The 19772-nt window shown below is 27.2% G+C and overlaps 2 protein-coding genes across 2 annotated transcripts in view; both read right to left on the reverse strand.

Moving 5' to 3' along the window:
* Window positions 1-9794, reverse strand: part of LOC101236287 (MTRF1L release factor glutamine methyltransferase) — a 42059-nt gene extending 32265 nt beyond the window's left edge. The window contains exons 1-5 of the mRNA XM_065817139.1: window positions 9568-9794; window positions 9045-9097; window positions 5120-5213; window positions 4945-5052; window positions 4787-4851 (exon numbers count right to left, since the gene is read on the reverse strand). Coding sequence (XP_065673211.1) covers window positions 4787-4851; window positions 4945-5052; window positions 5120-5213; window positions 9045-9097; window positions 9568-9759 — 512 coding nt within the window. The 5' untranslated portion in view covers window positions 9760-9794. The remainder of the gene's footprint in view (window positions 1-4786; window positions 4852-4944; window positions 5053-5119; window positions 5214-9044; window positions 9098-9567) is intronic.
* A 368-nt stretch (window positions 9795-10162) lies between these two features.
* The window catches only part of LOC100209793 (polynucleotide 5'-hydroxyl-kinase NOL9), a 70801-nt gene continuing 61191 nt past the window's right edge, over window positions 10163-19772 (reverse strand). Inside the window, exons 12-15 of the mRNA XM_065817140.1 lie at window positions 18798-18869; window positions 13842-13914; window positions 13053-13183; window positions 10163-10451 (exon numbers count right to left, since the gene is read on the reverse strand). Coding sequence (XP_065673212.1) covers window positions 10317-10451; window positions 13053-13183; window positions 13842-13914; window positions 18798-18869 — 411 coding nt within the window. The 3' untranslated portion in view covers window positions 10163-10316. The remainder of the gene's footprint in view (window positions 10452-13052; window positions 13184-13841; window positions 13915-18797; window positions 18870-19772) is intronic.

Below are 19772 nucleotides of genomic sequence, written 5' to 3' on the forward strand. Positions count from 1 at the left end.
CTCTCATTGCGCTGCTGCAATTTCCATTCATACCCATTACTTCTATATCTATTGCCAAAACAATTCTCCAGAAAATAGACATCTGTTTACTGCAAAATTAACATCTGTTGAAGTTGCATTTCATTATCGAGCTTGTCACTTTCAGACTCCTGATTCTATTCTTTATCTTTATAAATCTCAAATCTGTCCTTGTATGGAATACTGTTACCATATCTGGCAACAGTATTTCCCATTTCGCCCACCTGACACTTAGTGTCAGGTGAGCTAAATTTTACTTTTAATTTTTTGCATCCTGTTATAAAAAGATTAAAGATTAATTGATTATAAAAGCATCACTTTATAAGACCATAGCTTTAAACAATAATATTTTAAAGAGTGTAGCAATTCAACTTTATGCAAGTATTTAACAAATTTACGAATTAACGATTTTTCAGAGTTTATCTATTACATTTTCATCAATTTTTAGATTGATTATGAAAAAAAAGTCGTTTAGAAATTTAATTTATCAGAAGATTTTGTTGATGTTTAAAAAAAGGTACAGTTAAATTCCAGTTATTCACCTCCGCAGGGAATAAGAATTTATTGTGTGTAAATGAAGGAGGAATCGACAGCACTTTTTTTGTTGGAATTGATAGTATCAGAAATTTTTTTTCTTAGCTTCACTCAATCTTAAGATAGCTGCTGCATGCATATGAGAACATAAAATATGATCTGAAAAGCTATTCTTTTTATACCCGGTGTTTCACTTAAAAATGCTTTTGTTGCTTCTGGTGCTAAGCACAAAGTTTTCTTTGTGTAACACTATTGCATTTCTTATTTTTAATGTGGTAGTGGTGTTGTGGTAGAGTGCTTGCTTTATAAGCAAGAGGTTCCGAGTTCGATCCCCAACATGTCCCTAGTTGTACCGTGCTCAACTTGTTTCTCCGCGCAGCGACCTTGTTCATCAAGGTTCATGTTTCCGAGTTATAGAGTTGAGAGAGGGTTATAACCACAATTAAGTAGCCTCCTCATCTGTAGTGGCCTTCTCGGCCTTGGGGAGGTGAATTAACAAAAAAACAAAAAAAAAATTGTTTTAATAAAAAACTTGTTTTGAATTTAAAAAAAAGTTTTATGTTTCTTAAGATCTTTTTAAATTAATGTTTCTTTTCCATCATAACTTAACTATACTAAGACTAAAATTTAAATTTTCTTAAATAATAATAAAATAGCCGTAATCATGTAAATAAACAGTTTTACATAATAAAATAATTTATATTAGATATTTTTAATTTTTATATTTTATTGTAAAACTTAATAACCTAATAATAACACCTTAAAATTTGGGTAAAAACCAAAAAGTACAACAGACATTTATAATAAAAACATATATATTAATACATATATTAATATATTATATATTAACTGAATATTAATACATATATTAACTTTTTGCATGCCGACACTTATAGAGATTAAGGTTGGCAGCTGTATGCTGAAGTAAAGCAAAGATAGATCAGTTTTTTGAATCAACATCACTAAATGCTAACTTAGATTTCGCAGGCTGTGTATATAGATATATACTTATATATATATATATATATACATATATATAAATATATATACATATATATATATACATATATATAAATATATATACATATATATATATATATATATATATATATATATGTATATATATATATATATATATATAAATATATATATATATACATATACATATATATATACATATATATACATATATATAAATATATATACATATATATATATACATAGATCTATAGTTTGTTGGCTTTGGGAAGAGCGGAAGGAAAAAAGTGATTCTTACGCCAACATATACGTCACTTTTAATTACTTTTAACTTTCGTCCAACATTTCCGTGTTGGACGAAAGTAAAAACCATTAATTTAATTACAAATTAATCGTTTTTTAAAAAAACCACAAAAACGCAAATTTAATTGACCAGAATGTTTTAAAAACATTGTGAATGTTTTTAACAATATAAACAATGTTTTTATTTTATTTTTTTTAATAAAATGTTTTTATTTTTATTTTTTTTAATAAAATGTTTTTATTTTTATTTTTTTTACTGAAAATCATGCGCGGAGTGTTGCTACATCGACTATCTTATAGCCTGACTCGCAAGGGAGTGCTGCTACATCGACTGACAAATAGCCTGACTCGCAAGGGAGTGCTGCTACATCGACTGACAAATAGCCTGACTCGCAAGGGAGTGCTGCTACATCGACTGACAAATAGCCTGACCCGCAAGGGAGTGCTGCTACATCGACTGAGGGTTTGGTTAGGGCAGGCAGTCTATCATTATTAAAAAAAAAAAATTCCGGTCTTGCATTTTAATTTTTACTTTTTGTCAACAAAATATCGAAAAAACTTTCGGACAACATCTAAGGGTTGTATATATATATAAATATATATACATATATATATATATATATATATATATATATATATATATATATATATATATATATATATATATATATAAATATATATATACATATACATATATATACATATATATATATATATATATATATATATATACATATATATATATATATATATATACATATATGTATATATATATACATATATGTATATACATATATATATATATATATATATATATATATATATATATATATATATATATATATATATATATATATATATATATATATATATATATATATATATATATATATATATATATATATATATATATATATATAAGCCTTGGCAGGAGTAAATGAGCATGAGAGCGGAGAAAAGCTCTCCTAAAATACACATGGCAAGCCATTCGAGCTGCTCCTCTAAACTTCTTTTTACAAGAGCTGTTTATTTATATAAAAATTGCTTATTAAATACAAAATTTAGTTTTATACTTGTTACAAGCATATGTTTGCAACATTAATGTTATAATAATATACACATAACAATTGTCATTTATTGCAACATGAAAAACTTTTTAGACGTAAAACTTTTTTTTGCAAAAACCATGGCAGTTTATTATCCACTAAATTAAATTTTTTTGACTGTGCGTTTTTCATTTTAGTTACAATGATAATTATACTTTTGAGAATGAATATTGCTCAATTTTTACCAAAGAGGAGGAAGAGTCACTAGTCTGTTATATAAAAAACAAGAATAAGTAATACACATGATTGAGAAATAAAACTATTTTCTTATAAACTTTTTAAGTTAAAAGGAGTAAAATCTTTTTTTTAATGCTTATTACATTAAAAAAACTAAACTTGTAGTGTTTAGCTATTTGATATTGTAATTTCAATAATTTATTTAGATGTCTTCAAGGTTTAAACAAGTCAGATTTGGTTAAGTCAATGTTAAATGTTTTGGGAGTAAGAAAGCAAGCATGTAGAAACCTCCATGGACGCCACATTACTAAGCTCACATTACATCACCAAATGCTCAACGAGCACTCCAAATAAAGAAACTTACCAAGTCTTTTTGGAAGTGTTGGGATGCAAAATATCAAAAATGCATCACAAAAAAGAGACAGGAAACTGTATCTATAAACTGCAATATGCTAAGGGAAAAGGGATAAGTGCCAACATGGCTCCAAAAGAAAAATCTTCTAATCTCCGCAAATGACAATGGCAGCCAAGATAACAGTACAGTTGCATGGAAGTGCCGTGGAAGCTTATCAAACAATATCTGATAAATCAATATCACTTAAAGAAATACCTAATTTTTTGCCTGTAACCAAAGTAACACCTAAAGTGAAAAGAAAATGTTAGAGTTTCCCCGGTTCACAGCTCAATGGAGATAAAAATAATATTAGAAACGGTTTCATCAATCAAGGAAAATAAAACCAAAAAGAATCAAGCTAATAATGAAAGAAAATCTAAGCTACAACAACAAATTATAGCATTCTATAAATGTGAGGAAGAATGTACATGTGGCAAGAATGTGCTGCAACTAAGCTTCAAGAATGCTCATGAAACAAGAACAATGTTTTAAAATCTACATGCAAAAATCGTGCCGAGGTGAAACAGGTTTAAAACCAAATGCGATCAAACCATTTTGTGAAATAGAAACCAATTAATGCTAGGTAATTTGAAATGTGATTTTAAGAAAATTGGATTTATTCTGTGAACGCATCATTTTAGCACTGCAGATAGAGTCTTGAAGCAATGTTTCTGATAACATAATGCAAACTTATTTTCAGAAGGCTCAAAAAATTTAAAACTTGAACAAAAAAATTTTTAATGGCTAGTAGACTATCTTCAACGTCTTTAATATAGAATGTTTTCTATGGAAAATATATATATATATATTTTTACTTTATGACTAAACATATCCTTTGTTCAAATTATTCATGGTTTTCTGTTTGTTGCTTAATTTAAAACCTGACGTTCTGAGGTGCCACTGCATTCTGAGGTCCCTTTACCTGTATATATTTGTTTCTGTATTTGTTTCTGTAATTGTTTTAATGTTTTATGGTTTTACCATAAAACATAGAAACAAGGTAAGCAATTTTTTGCCAACCTTAAACACTACTAGCTTCGCAGTTAGGTCGGCATTGCCAAATGCCTACGCTAATTCCGAAGGTTCTATAAATATATAGGGTTCATAATATGTACAAATAGCGAAAATACAGTGAAAATTAAAAAGACATTTGCAAAAAACAGATATTTCTTAATTCTGAAACGTTTTTGTTCCATTCAAACTATTTAAATGTATGAACAAAACTATGTATAAAAAATAATAAAAATAAATAATTAAAATAATGCTAAAATAATACTTCTGTGCATTTTCCTGAGTCAAACTAACAGCATCTTGATTTTTGTCAAGTGTCATGCATCTAACCTAAACATGTTTTAATTTTTTATTTTAAAATTTAAACAAAAATTTTTTTATAACATACAACATTTTATTAATATATAAAAAATTTTCACTCACTGTAGATAATTCTGTTAAAAATGCCAACGAGATAGCACCACTTCCACAACCCACTTCCAAAAATTTAGAATTTTTTTTTAAATAGGGCTTTACAATATCAATAAGTCCCTAAAAAAAGATACTTCTAACACATTTTTATGAAGTAAATAAATTTAGACCAATGAATAAAATTTACTTCAGTCTCAGGTCTTGGTATAAACACAGGTTTTTTCATACTCAAGGTCATTAAACGAAAATCCCATTCTTCTATTATATATTGCAAAGGCTCCCTAAAAATACAATACTTTACATTTATTTACATAATTAATTCAATGTTCAAACTTTACATAATTAATTCAATAATTTAACAACAAAACAAAAAAAATATATATATTAAAATATATACTTTCAGAATCTCAGGTTTTTTTCTCATACAAAACTGAGATAAAACCAAGATTTTTTCAAAAATGAAAATAAACTGAAATTTTCCTAAAAATTTGTGTTTTATAATTTTTTCTTATTGTTATATTAATGAACCATAAGTTTTCTACATTTACCATATTAATCTTGACTCTTGAAAAAACTTTTCAAAAGACTTAAGTCATTCAAAGCTGCAGCTGTCATTTTCTCCCGTTTCTTACTATGGTGGTTGCTTGAAACTAAAAAAATTTTTTCGCATCAAATTGATGTTGGCTTGATTAATTTCAACGCATTTTCTAACATCCATAACTTTTCTGATTTGAATCCAGTCATAACATAGCTGTTAAATTCATCAGCAGTCAAATCATTAGGATCAGCGACTTGGATTTGTTGTTGGGCATTGGATTCACTTTTCTTTCTAGGTGGGTCTTTGAGCTTTAGAACAAAGTTTGGAGTTGTTCGACATTTTAAGGAAGCGAGAAGACATAACTTAGGATCATTAGGAGTCTGTTCGACTGTCTGATGAGCTTCAGATGCAATTTCCACAACATCATCACTGTCATCATTACTGAATGGAGTGAAAAAATGTTTAGGCCAGAGTCTTTTCGCTTCTTCAATAAGTTGTTTATTTGATGAGAGTAAGAATGGGGACACTTTCGGTACTTCAAGAACTCCTGGATTGTTCAGAAATTTGAGCAGACTAACAGCTAAGATTGGACATCTTTTAAGAATCTCTATTTCAATATCTTCACAAATAAAACTTTTCTTCATTTGCAAATCCTCTTACAAAAATTCTAATGCCCCTTCTGCAATGTTCAAGTCAGCATCATTGCCACTCGTGGCATCCATAGCAATTTTACATAGTTGAAGAGTTGCTACTAATTCAGAAATGCTTGTCTCTAAATAATTAGGCCAATCATGTCCAAATGATTTAAGAGTTTTTTTTTATAGCTGGGATCCTGTCTTTGAAAGTTTTCAACATTTTCAATGCACTGTTCCATCGAGTTCTGACATCAAGAACTAGCAATTTGAATTTGATTCCAAGAGATTTAGCGTTTTCTTTAAGCTCTTTGACTAATTTAAGTTTGTATTTGAATTTTTTTACAATAGTTCGAACATCTTCAAGAGTTTTAATACTAGGTAATGCAGGATTGTACTGAAATGCTTCCTCATCTTCCACATTTTCTTCATCAGAATTTCCTTCAGCTTTATTTTTGTCTAAATCTTTATTTTCGTCTTCATCTTCTTCATTTGTTTTGTAAACTAAGCACACTTGGTGCCTGACAAACTCTCTCGACGTTTTTGGGAGCTTCAACCTTTGTGTAATTTTCAATCAGCTTTTGCACCAACGGATTCACAATTTTGTTGAAACTAAGTCCAATATTAGATGCTAGCTTAGCAACCATTTCATCAGTCAATGTTAGTTTCACATTAAAAAACGAGTCAATCATTTTTGAGCAAGATTGATGATGCATTGATTTTTCGGATTTGTCAGCAGAAGGAATATGGTGATATTGATGAAACTTCCATAAATGAGCGTGAATTTTTTTTGTATTGTAGTCTGTTCGTTTGATGAATTTTTCCTTTGCACCATCAGGACACAATGTGCATTCAATGTAAAACTTGTCATTTTTTGAAACTAGATAGTAGTTTTGCCATTTCAAATAAGTTCCTCTCGCAATTTTTTTTTAATTTTAATTTCAATTTTTGAATCTATTCAATTTTAAAAATCATTAAAGTTGCAGTTGCTATACCAAATGTCATAAATTAAAATAATTTTTTTATGAATAAATTTAATAAACACTTACTTTTTAGTTAATACATTCTTTTTATTTAATATATTTTTATATCTTTTCATTTGAAAAATCTCATTATCAACAAAATCATAAATGAGAAAACATTGCACTGCAATTGCAACTTATACAATTTTTAAAAACATTAAAATCTTCAATATTAGCGCTTTTTATTTTTCACCTGTTTCCTTCGGGGAAATACGTAAAAAATAGTTCCTCGTGAGAAAATTTGTGCTGAGGACTCTTATTTACTTAAAAACGTTTTGACTCTTCTCTCGTTAAAAAACGAAAGCTTAAACTTTGAAGGTTTTCAATAATTTTCAGTAATCTCAATTTTTATATTTTCACATTTATTTTCTCGGTATTCCGAGACAGAGATTCCGAGATAGAAAAATGACCAAGATTTCCGAGACCGAGATGTCTGAAACGAGCGAGATCTAAAAGTATAGTTAAAATACTGTAGATATCTTATGAAATTAAAGTTGTTATTTAACAGCAATACTTAAACACAAATTTATTTTACTTTTTTAATTAATTTAAAGGTGATGAAGTCATATGGTATTTCTCCATGAAACATAAAATACACAATTTCCCAACAGGTTTATATGGGTGGGCCTGATCAAGAACTTTCTATGCAAGGATAGATTCTAATCATTTTTTTAAGGATTTTCCATATCTTTGCAATTTTCAATTGAAATTTTTTTTGTTAAAAATGCCACTTCAAGAATTGCTTTACACAAAATATATGCAGAACATAAATTTTGAATATTAAAAATTAAAAAGAGTAAGAGAAACCCATGTGAGAAAGATGCAACTCTGACTGAGACTGCAACACAATTCAGTGCAATAACAACTTTGAAGCAAAGAAGAATGTTTTATGTTTTATTACTTTTAATTTTTTATTTGTTATTTACTTTGAACTTTGAAAAATTATTATAATTGAATTTAATCATTTATTTATTGAACTTTGAAAAAGAATAAAAATTTACGTAAATAGGTTATTCACATCACACTGACATAACCACTGACATAAAATGCCAGTCAAGCAATTAATGATTGCCGGATAGAATATAATTTAAGTCTTAAACTAATGGAAATACAAGCCTAATAAAAAATTGATATTGTATACGCAAAGCTGGAGGTGTATTTTTGGCTTGTCTTCTCACATAACAAGGAGCATTCAGCATTTTAGCATACCAAGACATGATCAAAACTTAGATTAAAAAGAACAAAATCTTTCATCTGTAAAGATGCAAGATGAATAGGTAAACTAAAATTCTGTTTAAACTTTTAGTTTAGTTTATTTTCTATAAACTCAAGTAAATAAAATAAAAATAAAAAATTCAGTAATAAATGTTTTACTTTCATAAAGAAAAGAGTTTTCATGTCTGTAACAACAGTCTTTGAATATACTTTTTTAAATTTATACTCATTTTAGTGTCACCAATAAATGTAATTTTTGATTTCACAATTGAAATCCAATATAACTTAAACAGATTATTAATAAAAAAATGATTAAAATTTAAGTTGATTATTCAACTTTTATCACTATGGACAGGAAATCAACTGTCATCTTTATGGAGAGGAAATCAAATGTCATCTCTATAGACAAGAAAACAAACTGTAATCTCTATAGACAAGAAAAACAAAGTGGATATTGCACGTAATAAGCTAGATAACATTGACAATAAACTTAATAATAATAACAACAGCAGTAATAAAAATATGGATAAACTAAAACTAAAGTTTAAATAATAATAAACTGAAACTATAATACAATAAACTGGAAATTATTGACAAAGTTTCGAGCTATTTCTATTAAATAAATTATTTTAACAAAAAATCTAATAATTAAAAAAGATTAAGAAAATAAAAATTAAAAAGAAAAACCTAATTAAAAGAAAAAACCTGTTTAATCGTCGAGTGCAAAGAGAGCTAAATATTGCATCAACATTCTTTTCCTATTAAAGGTAATAATCAACATAAAAGTTTTAATAAAATTTTATTTATGGTCACTATGGTTACTAATATTTTACTTTAATATTAATCTAACAATAAAAAGTTCTTTGTTTGGAATTTGTGTCAATAAGTTAATGTTTAATCATTTATATTCAATTGTTACAAATTCTTATATTTCAAGTAATAATTTTGAAATCGACATGTCAAAATTATTAATCACAAATAGCTATGTCTATAGATATATATTTCTATCATTCATTTATTTTGTCAGAGCCACAGACTTATAGTCATAGTGAAATAAAGGAGGTTAAAAGTTGTGTAATGTAATAATTTAAAAACCAAAATAATATAATTATTTAAATGTTTACTTAGCTTGTATTAGTGTTTTAAAACAGCACAATCATTTTTATTTTGAAATACCTGTTAATCTTAAACATACAAATTAGATAAAGATGCAAATAATGAAAGATACCTGAAATGCATTTTTTCTTGCAAACTTTGTTATTTCTCTAACTGATCCTAATGGATTTTCAATATTATTCTCAGTGAATCTTTGCCTCCAATCCTCCTTTAAAGATTGAGAAACTGATGATAACCACTTAACTGATGGTAACCATTTATGACCTTGAAACCTTTTTAAAAACATTGCATTTGATTTAAGCATCCTGCATTTTAAAAATTAATTAACATATATTAGCTAAATAAATTAAAAAATTAGAAATTATTTTAACAACTACTTTTAGCCAAAATAATTGATGTAAAAAAATAATAGTTAAAAAATTAATATATAAATAAAATTTATATATAAAATTATATATATGAAACCAAACAAATATCTTATTACAATTATAACATTTTTGATTAACATGGTAATGGAGACATTAGAGGTAACAAACTATGTCCCTGGTTGTTATAACTTTGTTGTTGATAAATATTAACTATTGTTTGTATCTTAATTATAAAAACATACACAACAATATTATAAAAACATATACATTGTGATACAATTTACAATGACAATTTGAAGTTAATATTATTAAAAACAAAAAAAACAAAAACAAATAATCTTTATTATTATTACTATTATTTTAAAAAATTATACAATGCAAAATTTCATTCCAGCAAACAATACAAAATCTCATTCCGACATACAATGTAAAATCTCATTCCAGCATTGGTTTAAGTTTTTTTCATTTTTCCTGTAACCTAAATATATACAAATTACTTTTCCCCAAAAGAATTTTTATTTCTTGAAGGTTTTCGTTTTAGGTTGAACCTTGTTTTCATTCCACTGGATACTTTTGATGATACAGAGATGTAATCATGACAGTAATATGGATGACTTTCACAAGGATGCTAAATTTAAGAAGATATGTATGTAAAAATTTAAAAAAATTATGTAAACATTTTTATATGCAACAGATGCCTATAAAGTTAAAATATGTTAAAATATACATAAGAAAATATATTATACAATATGTATATTTAATAAATGTAGGTTTTGTTTGTTTTTATAAATGCAGTTTTATGTATATTTTATAAATGTAGGTTTAATTTTTCAAGCAAGCAAACAACAAAACAATAATTTTATCTAGTTAATAACTAAAAAATAACTTAATACTAACCATTTTACAATAAAAAACTAAAACATGTTAATATATAAAAACATTTTAATACATAAAAACATAATAATATATAAAAACATAATAATATATAAAAACATATTAATATATAAAAAAATTTGAAAGAAAAATTTTTAAAATTAATTTTATTCATATTTTAATGTTTTTTAATTAATTTTTTTCACAAAGTTCAACACTAAGTGGGCAAATACAGTTGAGGAGGCTTTACTTTTTTACTTTTTTTTTAATTGTGGTTACCAACCCTCTTTCTTTAAAATCTTCAATTCTGATGACACAAACCATTAAAAACATGGTCGCTGAGCTTAGAACTAGTTGAGGTTAATACTACCAGGAACACAGTTGGTATTGAACTCAAAATTTTTCACTTACGAAGCGAGTGCTCTACCACTAAACCACACTAAACCAAAATCAAAACAAAATTTCTTTTTTATTGGCAATACAATTTTTTCTGTATTGCAAGATGAGTAAAACTACTTGGTGATTTTTTTGTCTCTTATAGAAGAAAATGATTTTTGATTAACCAGGACATTTTTATACTGAATTATCTTAAACATAATAGCCACTTTAAATAAATATTGATCTAATTATTTTGGAGCTTAACAATATCAATTTCAGTCAGAATAAAGCTCATTGTTTGGTCATTACTTGGATGATTGGTTCATAATTTATTTTTATATAAAATAACAAGGTTACAGACAGCAACTATTGTGTGGAGAGTTACTAAGAAATGAAGAAAATCAAGAAAAAAGTTTTTAACTTTTTTTTTTTTTTTTGACTTTTAAAACTAAAAATAAATAAAACAAAATAAATAAAAACAAAATTTATTTTTCTAAATCACAAAATTTATTTTCTATCTAATAATACTTGATTACTAAAATAACAATTAGGTAGAAATATTTATTTATTGCAATTAAAACATTCACGTAATTTTTATAGTTTACAGATACATTTTGTGTAGAATTAATAAATATATACTACTAAATTTGTATAATATAGATATACTACTAAATTTGTAACAAAAGTATGCAGAATAACCTACATCTAGTTTGACTGACACTGAAAAACTAATTGTATTTACTTGTGAAAAAGAAACTAATTGTGTTTAATTGTGAAAAAAAAACTGATTGTTTTCACTTGTGAGTACTGTTGCAAATCAGTAACTAAATCTTCAAGAATAAATACGGTAGTGGTGTCGTGGTAGAGCGCTCGCTTTATAAGCGAGAGGTTCTGAGTTCGATCCCCACCACGTCCCTGGTAGTACCACGCTCAACTTGTATCTCCGCGCAGCGGTCTTGTTCGTCAAGGTTCGTGTTTTAGAATTATAGAGGGTTAGAGGGTTGAGAGAGGGTTATAACCACAAGTAGCCTCCTCATCTGTAGTGGCCTTCTTGGCCTTGGGGAGGTGAAGTAACAAAAAAAAACAAAAAAAAATCAAAAAAAAAAATTGCTTAATTATGAAAACCAGAACAAATTAAGACAGTATATTCAACTTATATTAGATATATTTTCAGGAGAAAATACAATGTTGCATATATGTTTAAGAAAAAGTAAAATGTTGCATGAAAAATTGTAAGTTTTTAAGCTTTGGTACTGTCTATTTTTGAGCTTTGGTATTGTCTAGAGTACAGGAAATAGAAGTGTCTAAGTAAGAAACAATTTAAACTAGAAAAATGCAGGAATGAATATGATAAATAAACCTGTTAAAGGAATGTCAAAAAAAAACATGTTTAATGATAATAATAAAATAATTTGTAGGAAAAAATCTTTACAAAAATTAAGTTTATTATTGAAAAAGTTGATATGTTATGCAAAAGGAAATTTTTCAAAAGCCTTTGAAATAAAAGAATAACAGGCCTTAGCTTTAGACATCTTTTTTAGCATTGATTACTAACGGTAAGTATAAAAATATATAAAAATGATAATAATTATTGAAAGTCAATAATTATTATTAATAAACAAAGTTTAAAAAAACTATTTTGCATTTTGCTATCTATAATTTTTTTGCAATCTAACTCAAATTCTTTGTTTTTATTTCTTTTTGTTTCTATTTTTCTTTTTCTTTTTGTTAATTTTAATGAAGATGAGTTACAAATGCGATAAAACACTTGAACTTTTTAAAAAAGATAATCCAGTTCGGTTAATCTAATATTTTCATAATATTAAAAAAAAGATAATTTATAACAATTTCTGTAATTTTTTGTTGACAATTTTGGATTTTAAAGGATGTATTAAAAGATGATATACAAATTAACATTAACAATATATAAACATTTGAAGATTTAAGTTACATCAGAATCAATTATAAAGCCACTTACTTCTATTAGGTAACTAACTGGTAATTGTATGTTTCCCTTTAAAAGAGCATTAACATGTTGTAATACCTCTGGTGGTTCTGGAGTTAAGATATAAAAAAGTTTATTGACAGGATCAATATTACGCACAATACCTAAAGTAAATTGAAAAGCTAATATGAAAAAAAAAAAATTTTCAAATAAAGATCGGATTAGAGTTCAGTCATAAAGATTTAATATAATACGAAGACATATAACTTTGAACCTCCCCATCCCCCTGCCTCCTTTTCCATAGCTTACTTTTGGATACACTAATAGATTATATCTTTTTAAGAATCTTCACCACCCTCAACCAGCAATAACTTCTTAACCTTGAGATTTAATTATTTTAAATTTAATCTAAGATTTTCCTGATTTTAAATGTGTAAAAATTTCTTGATTTTATTTATGTAAATATCTAAATAAATATTTAATAGTATTTCTAGGACATAATATTTTTATGAAATAATAGAAAATATAATAAAAATAAATAAGAATGAGTGAAGGATTTTAGATAAGAAATAAAAAGTTAGTTTAAAACATTTTTATATACAACAATATGTCCAATAAATATTATAATACTAATAATAAAATATTTATAGTAATATTTAATTCATTGTAAATTTTAAAATATAAAATATGACACATGCACACTAATTTAATAATAAAGCAATCATATAAATATAAAAATTGAATTCCTTTAATAATCTCAAAAGAATGCTAGTAATCAAGACTCTTATATTAATATTACCATTATTTAAAAAAAAAAATTACCCATTCCTAAATATTCTGCTGTTGGATTTTCTTTTATTTTACTTGGCAATTCTGTGTCATCACTTAAAATAATCTAAAATAGAAATTTTAATATTTATTTGCTCAAACTTTTTTTTAAATTTTTATCTCTGTCATGGTGGCCAGCAAATATGTAACCCATAAAAAGCTTTTTTATTATCCCTACAACTTTACCTACAATTATTTGAACATTTTACATAGTTTTTCTTTTCCCAGATGAGTTGTTATAACCCTAACTAAAGCAGCACACGTAGCATAAATTCGGCATCCTGAGTCCAGGTTGGCATTTAGTGCTGATCATAAAGTCCACTAACAAGCATTAAAGGCTTGTTTTTCTATGCCATTTGTTCATTACGGTCAAATGTACTGTAATAAATAAAATGGTCAGCATTTTCTTAAATGTAATAGAAAAATTGTCAGCATTTTCTTGGAAGCCATCTTGGTTTTTAAGATGGCTGTTAAGAACTAAGAAAATAAATCTATTATAATTTTTGATAAAGGTGGTGGTGGTAGTGGCACAGGTAGTGGTGGTTGTATTGGCAGTGGTTATGGTCATTATAATATTTAAATAATTTTAAAAAAAGTATATTTTTTTAGTGCCAAATTCATGCACTCTCTCCAAGTTTTCTTACTTCTACCTCAGTCATTTTCTCCTGAAGCTGCTGCCTCTCTATATCCTGATAAACAAACAATTCTTCTCTGACCAACATTGTTCAATACAACATTTTTTCTGATCTCTGTCTAAGATTATGGTTCTTTTTTGTGTCTGGTTAGTGTCATACCACAGGTCCATCTGATCATCATCTTTCATATCTACAAATAGTAGTCTACACCATATAAATACTAAAATTTTTATAAATAATGTGAGGCGCATAATGATTAAAAAATAATTATTGTAAAATTTTGGGACAATCAAACATTATTTAGGGATAGCACAGTTACCTAATTTAAGTAAATTGTAGTTTTCGCGCCTATTTTTTGCAACATTTTTCAAGATTTTACTGTCAGTTTTTCAAAATTTATTCAAGAACTTTTAGTATGTTATTTTTCATTAAGTAAAGTATTACAGATAAAAAAAAACTGGGCTGAAAGAAAAATATTTAGGGGTGGTACAGGTCACTTTGCCAACTTTTAAAAATCAACATTTTCATAAAAATTTATTTAAAAGCCACTAAAATTTTATCTTAATTGCTTTTAAATTTCCTAAAGAATTTCTCTGGGAAATTCCCAAACCAAAGGAGAATTTCCCATGGAATTTCGGAAATTTTATGGGAAATCAATTTTATAAAAAAAATCGAAATGACTTACAGTAGTACTGTATTACTTCAGTTTTAAATTTTAAAATTTCAAGTGTACTAGTTAAAAAATGAAAAAGTCTAGAGTGGAAAAAACTTTATACACAAGAAAAGATCATCAAGACGAATTTATTGGGTTTGGTCTCAAAAAAAGTTTAGCTGTTGGATTAAAACTTCCACTAAAAGTTGGTTTTTTAAGAAGATATTTGCATCTCCGAGAGCATCAATAAATCAGCTGTGTGATATTTCAGCATCTAAAGTCTACGAAATATTACGAGAATTTTGCCTTGGAAACAGATTGAATTTCAGCTTGGAAAGAGGAGTGGCTGTTATTACAAAACCCGCAGAAATATCCACAGTGGAAATATCCACAGTAAACAAAATTACTTATTTAGCTATTCTATTTTGTTTGAGGTGTATGAGGTGTTTGAGGTGTTTGAGGTGTACAATATGTACATTTTTTGATTTTTTTTAGGCTGGCCACATGCTTGCTTGAGATACTATTTTAAATCAAAGAGAGAAAAAAGTACATGATCGTACTGAACGTCTGGAATAGCAAAAAACAGCGCATGATAAAACACAAAAAGCTTAGAAGATGACAAATTTTACCCAATGTCACCAAAAAAAAAAGATCACCAGCCCTTATTTCTTAGTTTCCGATCGCTTACACCTAAGCTTTAGAGGCACAATGGCTATTGAAGCAAAAATAGTTAAATCTGTTGGCGCTCCTCTTGAACAATTTGCTATTTGAAAATCGAATATTAATCGTCATCAAAAGAAAGAATGAGAAAGTTAATTCCATCAATAAAAATATAATTATGAATGCAACCACCCACTTCATCCATGCATTCACTGGGATAGCAAACTTGTTTCATCGCTTAATGGTAAAACTATTTCTGGTGTAGCCCAAAAAGATCAATTTATCAACCATTTTAAATCACGGAAGCTACTTGATGATTTGATTGCTTTTTGCTTCGACACTACAACTAGTAAAACCGGCTGTAAAGCAGGATGTGCGACTTTAATTGAGAAGGATATCGGTCTTGCAATTTTATGGGCTGCTTGTCGGCACTACATTTATGAGTTACACATTAAACACATCTGGTAAGCAGTTATTCAAAACCATAGTTGGCCTATTAAGCTGCTACTTAAAATGCTTCAGAATAACTAGGACTCGATTTCCCACGAAAACAAAGATATTATTCAGCTTGAATTTCCTGCAGACGGAGATGTAAAAATATACATTTCCAAGAGAAGATTATCGGGAACTTATTGGTAATAGTTTACAGGTAGTTGTATTCATCTTGTTTGATGAATCTATTCCAGCAATCGAACATTTTGCTGCAGTAAAATTCTGCCGCAGGCTTTGAAATTGTTTAACATCAAAAGGAATGAACAAATCAAGCTTGGAAAACCAATATATCCACAAATTAAACTAAATAAAATTCCTGATTTTGTATCGGACCAGATTCCTGGCTATTGTTTGATTTACTCAAAATGAAACCTGATCATGTGGATCATCATCATCACCATGGTTGCAACTACCTTTTATTATATATTGGACGTGAAGATGTAGGATGATATACATTGGATAAAATGAAGGACCATAACTGTTATGTTCAAAGTAGTCAAGTTTTTAGAAGTGGTTAATGACTGCGTTGAACTGGGAGTTAAGCTGATTCAAGATATTAAAAACAAAGTCAAAGATCCAAAGCAGTTACAATATGTACTTCATATTGTTGAGAATCATCGCAAACAGATGTCTCTCATTGGAAAAAAGGAGAACTTAAATAACATATAGTTCTTTTTACCATTGTTTTAGGCAAATTTGTACATTAGTAACATATTATTTCTGCCCTGCGCAACCCCTAAATATTTTTCTTAGGCCCAGTTTTTTTACCTGCAATATTTTACTTAATGAAAAATAACATACTAAAAGTTCTTCAATGAATTTTGAAAAACTGACATATCTTGAAAAATGTTGAAAAATAAGCACGAAAACAAAATAATATGCTTTTAACCATATATATACATATTATGTATGAATAAACATGTCGCTTAACTAACCTCCTGGATCCAAGCAGGTATGGAAGATTTTATTTCTTCTTGCCAACTTTAAGTCAAGCCTCATTCTACTCCACATTTTCACCTTCTTGTGCAGCTATATTAAACCATAATCTTTTTTTTTATCTTTTTCAAAAGAACAACTCTTGATAATAAACCCCTATTTATTATTTCCAATATAGATGCTAAGCTCCATTATTCTCAGTTTTCTAAATCCTGTATCTCGAATGTTAGGTTCTAGAGACTTTTGGAAAGTCTTTTGTTTGATTCTAGAGATATTTGGAAAATCTTTTAGTGAATGACACTTTTGGAAAAAGTGTCATTAACTAAATTAAATCTAACATTCCATCTCTATTTTATGGATATGATCTTATTACCTCTCCCAATGATAAGACACAACTATTTGCAAATAACTTGTTCTTTAATTCCACTATTGAATATAATGGGCATACACTTCCTGCCATTCCAGTTATAGAGGACAACCCATTGATAGACATCCAAATCACTAGGTTTCCGTTGCTAAAGTTGATTCTTAATTAAATTCTTTTATGGCTTGTGGCTTGTTCAGACAACATTTTCATTATAATGTTCAGAAGTGTTCTCTCTTTAATTCTTTCTAAACAATCTTAATAAGTTTCTTAACAAGTATTATTTCTTAATAACTTAATAAATTTCTTAATAAGTGCTAATTAAGTGGTTGCAAATTTTGAATCTCTAGAAAATACTATGAACTCTTCAACTATCCTAAGATTGGTCTTCTCTGTATTATCATTTTTTTTAAAAAGGTTTTGAGATAAAATCATTTCTTTCTAATCAGAGTATTAAATTTTTTTTTGAAGGCTTACACTCTTCTTCATTTTCAGTAACTTTATGGGTACTGCAAGACTCTGTTTTGCTTCTGTATTGTTTCTATGACTACAGTAACAATCTTCCTGACAATCTTACCTTTAAGTTTTATTTACTGACTCAGCAAATAAAACTCAGCTCAGCTTTTTATTTGCTGACAACTCAGCTTTATACTCTTGCTTTGACAAAATGTCTTCAAATTTTGATTGCTAAAAATAAGCAGCTGAACCTTAATCTTATCTCTTTTTTGTAACAGCTTGGAGTTTGCAGTGGCTTGTGGTTTTGAAAAAAGTGGGTTGTGGATCTCTAACAAAACTCAGAAAAATTGTAAACAACTATCACAATATTTTTGACATTCCCATATTGACTAATAACAAACCTTTCATTTTCAGACAAGGTCTAAAAGCACATTGTAAATGTAGCTGGACCTTGCTTTATCTTCCACTTTGCCTTCATAGTAAGGTTGGTTGGTAAGGTTGATTCGTTTCTCTACAAATACCATTATGGTTGTTGCTCAAATGAGCTATCATCGTTTAGACGGTGCCGGATTTATAAAAAGTTTCATATTTATTTTGACTAAAACTAGTCACTTACTTTTCTATGCTAATGTCTTTGACTACAAACTTGAAGGATTCTTTAATATTAGTATTATTTATTATTATTGAAGGATTCATTAGAATTATTATTATTTGATTGATAGGTTTTCTATTGGAAAAACTTGCAAGAAACTTACAAACTCTTTGTTTATTGTAGCCATACAAACCACAGATAAATTAAATGCATGCAGTATCAACTCAAATGAAACCTAAAATTAAAATTACAAATAATAAAACCAGTAAATAAAAAAAAATAAAAGAAACTTTGAATATCGTAATTCAAACATTTTTTTATATTTAACATAATATATATACTAAAATTCAATTGACTACCCTGGCACCCCATCTTTATCTAAAAAGCATATTATAATTATCTTACACCCATATAATTGAGTCAATTCTCTATTAGTTAAAAATATGAAAAAAGTACCTAAAAATAGGCCTAAAAAGGCTGCTGGCTCCAAAGTTCTAACTTTTATCCTACTTAATCTCTTACTTAGTCAACTTTGTTTTCCAAACCTTAATCACTTTCTTCACACCAAGATTTGTGTCTTCTCTTTGACCCTAACATGTTCTCAGCTTCTCGTTGGTCCTCAAGATCACACTATTATTTCACTAAAATTGGTCCTCTAGATGATATCTTTTGTCTCTATTGAAAATTCTTTTTTATTCCTCAGTTAGTCAGTTTCAAGTTAAGTCTCACTTTCAAGTTAAGCCTCACCGCTATTTCTAATGAATGATTTTTTTCATTCCACAAAAACAAATGTAAACAAATCGCAACATTGGTTCAATAAAGTTCAAAAACTGAAAAGGATTTTAAAAAAATCTTTAACTTTTTTTAAGGTTAAATTAAAATTATTTATATTATTGTTGTTTTTTTTTGTTTATGTATATTTTTTTTTGGGTTGATATATAAAAATACATAAATAAATAAAAAATAATCATATAATTATTTTTATTTAAACATTAAAAAAAAAAAAGGAAAAAAGATTTATTTGCTATTCTGCTAATATAAAAAAAAAATCAATTAGAATCTTGTCAAATCAACGCAACATGTCTTTATATTATTGCAAGAAATAAATGGAAAGATTATTACCTTAAGTCAATAATAT

This window comes from Hydra vulgaris, chromosome 14, assembly GCF_038396675.1.
Source record: "Hydra vulgaris chromosome 14, alternate assembly HydraT2T_AEP".
Taxonomy (NCBI): Eukaryota; Metazoa; Cnidaria; class Hydrozoa; order Anthoathecata; family Hydridae; genus Hydra; species Hydra vulgaris.